The sequence below is a fragment of the Anneissia japonica genome, unplaced genomic scaffold (assembly GCF_011630105.1).
Source record: "Anneissia japonica isolate Jap-2015-1 unplaced genomic scaffold, ASM1163010v1 scaffold287923_len1623670_cov205, whole genome shotgun sequence".
NCBI lineage: Eukaryota > Metazoa > Echinodermata > Crinoidea > Comatulida > Comatulidae > Anneissia > Anneissia japonica.
In genome coordinates, this window is record NW_022721637.1 from 600,226 (window position 1) to 608,290 (window position 8,065).

The 8,065-nt window shown below is 36.7% G+C and overlaps 1 protein-coding gene across 1 annotated transcript; it reads left to right on the forward strand.

Annotated features, from left to right (window-relative positions):
* Positions 1-6,224, forward strand: LOC117111688 (cytochrome P450 2U1-like). The gene is made up of 3 exons (XM_033254671.1): positions 1-540; positions 2,586-3,551; positions 4,485-6,224. The coding sequence occupies exons 1-3, from the start codon at positions 180-182 to the stop codon at positions 4,661-4,663; spliced, it is 1,506 nt and encodes a 501-aa protein (XP_033110562.1). The 5' UTR covers positions 1-179; the 3' UTR covers positions 4,664-6,224.
* Positions 6,225-8,065: the final 1,841 nt, after the last annotated feature.

The window sequence follows — 8,065 nt, forward strand, 5'->3', positions numbered from 1 at the left end:
TCGTTCGCTAAACGGCGAAGTCATACACACGCTCTGATGCAAATCAACGATACCTTCTCTTCGTAATTTCTGAAGAAAAAAAACCCAGTAGATTTTATAGCAAAGGATTCTCCTATTTTTTGAAAGTTTCCAGGCAACGCATTAATTACCGGTACTGTTGGTGAAGTAACCGGAATACTATGCTCGCGACAGCGGTGTTAAGTTCGAATCCGGCTCAATTTGTTTTGGTTTTCACTACGTCCATTTTAGTGGTGATTGTTTTAGTTCAACGATGGAGTAAAAATCGGATGCAGAACTTGCCACCGAGTCCATGGGGATTACCGTTTCTTGGTAACATTTTAAGTATTGGTGAGAACCCGCACTTAACTTTCATGGAAATGGCTAAGGTATATGGCAACGTGTTTAGCGTGAGAATGGGGAGGCAACGAGTTACAGTGCTTAATGGTGCTGATGTCATTCGTGAAGCGTTAGTAAAGCAAGGACGTGTATTCGAGGGACGACCACATTTAGCACTTACTAGTATGCTTACAGATGGACAAGGTTGGTATAGATTTTCCCCACTTTCCTTTTATGTCATAAATATTCCATGATTATGACTAGATCACCGCCGTAGACTCTCACGAATGCAAGGTTTAAAAGTTCATGATTCGTGTTGTTAAAGTCACCTGTTCATTAGAGAAAACTTTATCGTATTATTTATTTTAAATTTAGCAAATATGTTTTTAATAGAACAAACATATTAATCTATCGTAAACAACTGTTTTTTGTTTTTTTTGTTGGCGAGGGCTAGTTTTGTTCGGATTACTGATATAGATGATAATTATATTGTTTTGGTTGTTTAGAAATTGGAATGATCTCTTATCTCAATAAATAATGATGCAACTATTGCCATAACTTATCGCCGTTCTATAGAATGAAGTGTCAATATTGAAAATTCCTTTACAATGATAATTACCACTTGTGTTTCAATATACAGTATTAAACGATTGCCTTGAGAAAAACCCATCAAACTTTATCCGGATCCGAACCCGGAATCCTTTAGCATACAAGGCTCATGATTAAATCAATATAGGCTCAGTACTGTGACAAATCCAAGTTACAGTAGCGCTTACTGAGGAAAGATTTTTATTGAGAAGCTTTGGCTCCATTGCTCCTTACATTTACATTTTAGCTTTTGCTTATCAATTTCTCCCATCGGACCTTTTTAACAACACATTTCTAACGTGTATTAAGAACTTGACTGCCGTAAAAAGGAAATATACAGTGCCCTTCTACTAGATTTTTCTTCAGAAACACGGTACAATAAAACAATAACAAAAACAAAACAAAACAAAAATCGTGTAGGCTCTATGTTCACACTAAAAAACATGAATATTCTTATACTATAAATTGACAACCGTAGGATTATGGGATTTTGAGGTATCAATATACAAAAGCCATTATTGTAGACCAAGCTTCAGAATTAATTCATTCACAAGCTTAATTTTATCATCAAAACTATGATTCCCTTTCTCCGACAAAGTCATTTAACTCCAATGTTATGCTGTGCAACAATGTCTTTTGAAAGAACTGCGTCTCGGGCTATTTATACTCTCCATATCATGATGATGGATTTAGCCCCTAAATAATTAAGTTGTTCTGTATTATTTCCTGTTAAGTCATGTTGTCACAGTACAAACAGTACAACATTCATTCAGAATTATCCCAAATTATGTGTCATTGATGTTTTCGCTATGGGTTGACGCGCTGTCGCATCGTGTTGTTTATTCGTAATCGAAATGTAGATACCCCGAAATTTCCATCATAGCCCTAATAATTTAAAAGATAGCACGTAAGAGGAACGCAGTGTAAATATACAGGCGGTTACTTAGCGTTGAAGGCAGAGAAGAGGTTTGCGGCAGCATTGGCGCTAGCGAGAGAGGCCCACTTAAATATTATAAAATCACGTCATGATGTTTTTTCTTGCAATCTGTATTACACATGCTGGTGACTCATCCAATTACTGTAATTATAAATGACAGCGCGCCGATTAAATCGTTTTCAATCGATTTCCTAAAGCTATAGTCGGAAGTGGAAATGATAACAGCTTTTATGAAGTCTCCGCATCCTCTGCCATATGTTTGTTTATACTTTCGTAATCGTTGATTGGTCAATTTATCTTGCGATTAAGTCTGCTGTAAAAAGTAGAAACGGAAGTTTTCGATTTGCCTGTTGACCAACCATAAGTCAACTTGTTAATGCGATAAGATGCATGTTTCTGAACTTCTGCACACCACCACCCTGTCCACAACAATTAGATTAGCATAGGATTGTAAGCACACAAACACGTCTAGCTTAACCAACTTCAGTACCAATTTCACTTAACCACTATACAAAATATAATATATTAATTCCTATGACCATTCTGATAATACTAGACTAATGCTTATTACTGCTCTGATAATTTATACGGTACTGTATATCTGTGTACCTAGTTAATCTATTTAATCCTTATACACATGTATGTCTAGTACCGTAACTCTGCCAACTGCTTTACAAGTGAACAGATGGATTCTCTAACCTGAAATCTTTTTTGAATCTTATAGGCATAGTTACTGCAGACAGTTGTCCGAAATGGAAAGAGCAAAGACGGTTTACGTTACATGCTCTCCGTAACTTTGGCGTGGGAAAAAACAGTCTTGAGGGGAAAGTGATGGAAGAGATTGGATACTTATTGTCTGCAATGAGAGAAAAGGGCAAGGCTGCATTCAACATGGATCACTTTCTGGAGATAAGCGTCTCTAACGTCATATGCAATGTGTGTTTTGGTCGCCGATTTCAATACAATGAAGCCTCATTCCAACTCCTCGTCGACTCCATATACAGATTCTCGGAAATCGGCACCACCGCCGCTGCAGTCAACTTCTTCCCGTTCTTACGACATTTCCCGACTCCTGAACTCAAAGAGGTCTTTCAGATAAACCAGGTTATGCAAAAGTTCCTTCATGGCATGATCCATGACCACAAACAGACATACGATCCAGAACTGAAGCGGGACTTTATTGACGCTTATCTGGGAGAAATTAAACGCAGGGAAGTTGAATGTCCAGAACAGCAAAACTTTTTTAATGAAACATACCTCTTCCATATTATTAATGACCTTATTTTCGCTGGTACTGAAACGATGAGTTCAACTCTTAGATGGGCCCTTTTGTATATGATTGTCTTCCCCGACGTCCAAGAAAAAGTCCAAGCCGAACTGGACAGAGTTTGTCAAGGTTCTGTGCCATCATTAAAAAACAGACCTAATCTTCCATATACAGAGGCCACTTTGATGGAGATTCAGCGAATGGCAAACATTACTGCATTGTCTTACCCCCACAAAACGACCGAATCTACAGAACTTTGCGGTTACAATATCCCAGCTGGGGAAACCATATTTGTCAATTTGTACTCTGTTCATGTTGACCCAAAATGTTGGAAAGACCCGGAGGTGTTTAGACCAGAACGGTTCCTCGATGGAAATGGCAATGTGATCAGTACGCAACCAGGACTTATGCCATTTTCAGCAGGTACGTGAGTGTTATGACAACATACGTTTAGTAATTTAATAACAGGATTTCGCATGCTTACGACGAATACGAATACGTCATTTTTATTATCGTCATTCGTGCCTAAAACATATTCGACAAAACATATATAGCTGAATATGATATTTGATGAAAAATACATGGATTGCGTAGGTTACGTTGTGACAGATAGGGATGGACTGACTAAAAACTAGCAACGGTATTAGTTATCGTTTCTTAAGCTTGCGATACTCCCTAATAATACTTAGGCCTATTCATAATGTACCGTAGTCATTAAGATAAGATACTGTAAAGGCTCAAATAGTTTAATCCGATTTATGTATATCAGGCTTCTGATAAAATTATGCTTGCGTATACCCCCAATCGTATTTGGTGTTGAGGTAGGTTACTTTTATAAATTTCATTAAACAGTTTTGCCTGAATTTCACTTTTAGTCTAAAGGAACTCAAAACAAACCCATGATTAGTATGTTGCAAAAACTACAATGGAACATATGAGTCAACAACACCATTTGATTCAAGATAAATATTCAATTTTTGAAGACATTTTTAACATCCTGAACTTCCATCCCGTGATTGGCTGTGATGAGAGTTGAATAGCTATGTTAATTTAGCCTATATGCGACTATAAACCGTCGGAAAGAAACACACTGTGTTGTGACGAGCATAGAAGAGAAGATGTATCTGAATTATTTTAATTAAAGACTTTTTATTTTGATATTCTAACTTCTAACATCGTATTATTATTTGTCTGTTATTCCATTAAGTGCCTCATTAAGTCCAAGGTAATGAAACGCGTTGCCTCATCAGATTTAACTACTGACGTTTAGATCTATTGTTTATTTGTTGGTTTGATTAGGCTACAAATCTATGAATGTATTATTTAGTAATAATGTATTGTTATTTATTTCTTCAGGTCGCCGTGGCTGTCCCGGTGAAACTATGGCTCGTATGGAACTATATCTGTTTTTCACAAGCTTATTTCACAACTTCAAAATCACCTCATCACCTGATAATCCTTCGCCTAGCATAGCAAAACACTACGGTATCAGCCTCAACCCTAGTACATTCAACATCTGTGTCTCGGAAAGATGAAAACAGCTTTGCTACCAAACTTGTGTGGCCGCAACACGGACATGACGTTTCAACAAATTACTTAAATAAGCAATCAATTGTACAATTTAGCTTCTTTACAGAATAATACAGTATACCTTAAAACCATTCATTGAGAACATAAATGGGCTTATTTATTAAGACTATCCAAAATACTCTCGTCGCTTCTGCTTTCGGCTCTTGGTTTGCTAAAAATAGGCCTATGTGACTTAATTCAATAATTATCAACGTGACTTCATTTCACAGAGTTTAAAAGCTTGTAAGTTTATTTTCACTTACTGAACTATCAGGCATCCCAAGGTGTCTCATGTCGAAACACACTGATTGATAGAATAAAGAAAATTATATTCCTAATACAAAATTATCGACAAACATAATTTGAAATCAAATTTTAATGAAGATGAATTAACTGCATGGTGTTAAGAGAGTATTTCCGATGTATTTGTTTTTAGATTGTAACGGAAGAGACGTTTTATCACAACTTTTAGTGTTATTCATACTGTAGGCTACTCATTTAAGTGAAATGTTTTTCTATTTGATTGAACTTGGTCGTTTGATTTTCATTTATATTTTGATGTGTTTTGTGATGTATTTGTATTTGATGTGTTGATTCCGAAGTGAATATTTTTTTAAATTTTCATTTGTATTATTATGTGTTTTGTGATGTATTTATATTTGATGTGTTGATTCCTAAGTGAATATCTTTTATGTATCTTCGTTAAGGTTTTTTAATAAATTGAATATGCATAGGTTTACTTATAAGGAGGCCTATGGTATCTGGATTTTAAACACTAAAAAAAAACAAACTTTGTACTGTAATTCTGGTTAAATCGAAAGTTCGACCTGACGCGGACGTATTCGGGCGCAGATATAAATTAAGGTGGATATATTTATTTTTAACAGATGTAGAAGGATGATAAATGCGAGCTTGTGTGACCTCATCTATATAGTAACTAATTTTATTATCCAGTGGCCGAATGAAGGGGGTGGCACAAGGGGAGCCCCGCCACCACCAATCTACCTGTAGCTGTACAAAAAATCACAATGTGTGAAATCATTTACACTAGAGATTAAAATTGCTAAAACTCTAAAGCTACTAGGAGGCGAAACCAACTGTACCTCTTCAGAGTTAGATACGTGATACGTGATTGCACTCGCGCCACCCCGGGAAAAAATTATTGATCCACCACTGTTATTACCGGTATTTTGTTTACTTTATATACTTAATTTGTGAAGAAAATTGAACTTACACTCATGATGCAGATATAGGCCTATGAGGGGCCTAGGCCTCAGATTATCATGGCGAATTGTTATAATAATGCCCGTAATTGTATATAAGATATTGAAGACTGTCTTACTATTTATATATTTATAAGATTGTACATTTCATCATCTGTTTAACCATGTTAAGTATTATTAGAAAACAAACTTAATAAGAGAATCATTGAAAATATAATGGGTTGCATTTTTTCTTGATATATACTCTTATAAATGTTGTGGTTTTAAATAGAAAATACGAAATAAATTATATACTATTAAAACATGATGACTTGTTTTATTCATTTAATAATTTGTTCATGATTATTGTCATGAATGTCAGATTACCGCATTGGAAATTTATTTGGACTATCGATAATTTTGTGAAATAGAAGCGGTCACGTAACTTCAGTGTCCGTGGACATTCATTTTAGAAGGAGAGTGATATACCTCCGTGTAGGCCTATGCATGGTGTTGGATATAGGAATTGTTTAATTCGTTCACTTTTTAACACAATTTCCGTTTGTTCATATTTGATTAATAATAACAATGATGACAAACCTGCCAATTGTCCTGATTTAATCGGGATCGTCCCGGTTTCCGATACCAAAAACACCTAAAAATCGGGACGTCCCTATTTTTAGAATTAAAAAAAAATTACATTGTAAGAAGTATCCATTATTTGCCAGTGTCATGAAGGAAATATTAGTCCGTAGTTCCCCGGGTATAAATCCCACCCCCACCCCCACCCCATGAACGCGAAATTGGCCCGATTTGGTTTTTTTTGGGGGGGGGGGGTGGGATAATACCAACCGGGGATTCCCTTGTGCACGAACAGAACGAAAATGACGATCGTTTTGCGAGGTGGCAGATGCATTTCAACAATTTCCCTACGATTCAATAACCTATCAAAAACAATATTCCGGCGAAGAAATCAGTATTTACTCGAGCATCAAATTAAGAGAACAAGACCAATTCAATTCAATTCAATTCGCCGTACTTGCGCATTCCCATTCAAATCTTACGGTCTTACGCAAACACCGGCAAAACTTACGCTTATCCTAAAATTTGAGTAAATTTTGTTTCTTTTTCAATTTGTAATGAATTTTACTATAACTAACATTCATCATCATAACATTCTACCTCTATGATTCTCCCCATGATATCGCCATATTGACTACAATAGTCATCACTGCGCCCTTTCTCGCTATGTGTTTGGCCTTTGAATACACAGTCGTTCCCTGCGGTAACATAAGAAGGGAAGATGCCTTTCGTTATCTTATACTATCTTTCAATAACTACTGTATCTGAGATCATTATAAACTCACTAATAATATCGATTAGATAGGCCTAGGCCTATGCTATTTAAGCCAAAGCGTTCCAGGGGCCCAGACGGGGGCCCTTGGCGACCCCCTGGCCCCATACTCTTGTTTTTTAAAGTTAAGCCCCGATGATACAAAGATGTTGAGAAAAACGTATATTTCAACATTTTCAAGCAATAATCAACAAAATCAACCGATGTGTTTTACGATGATTTACTGTATTAGGATGTAAAGTGCACCCTTGGATAAAATTATTTATTCTCCGTAGAATACGTTTTGAACTAACGCTTCAGCTAACACCTAACATTAATGAATTTACGAACGTTTGTGGAGACCTTGCAGAATATATCTGATATTGCTCTCGGGGGTCTGATTATTGTACCGTCAAGTATGCGAGGTCCAATCGAAAAACTCCTAATAATTTCGGACAAATTACTCAAGTCCCTAATAGCATTTCCCTTGTGACACGTTCGTTCGCGCAGTATACAGATCATCAGTTGGCACGATATTGGTTTACTAGCTGCGTCGTAGCCAATCACATAAAGAAGCGTAGGCCAATAGGAGTCTTTATTTTTTCAACAGGTCTATCATATCAGCAGGGACGCCGAGGGCCCCAGGGCCCCAAGTGCGGGGGGGGGGGTAGGAGGTACAGACACCCAGTGGGGGTTTTGGCGGGCCCCGAAGTTACGGCGTTAGATGCCTAATTCGGACGATTAGAAACATAACATGCGAATGTTGTTCAAAATATTGTTTTTCCAAATATGTCTTATTTATTTTTAAAAAGTTTGTAGCGGGGCATTGGGAA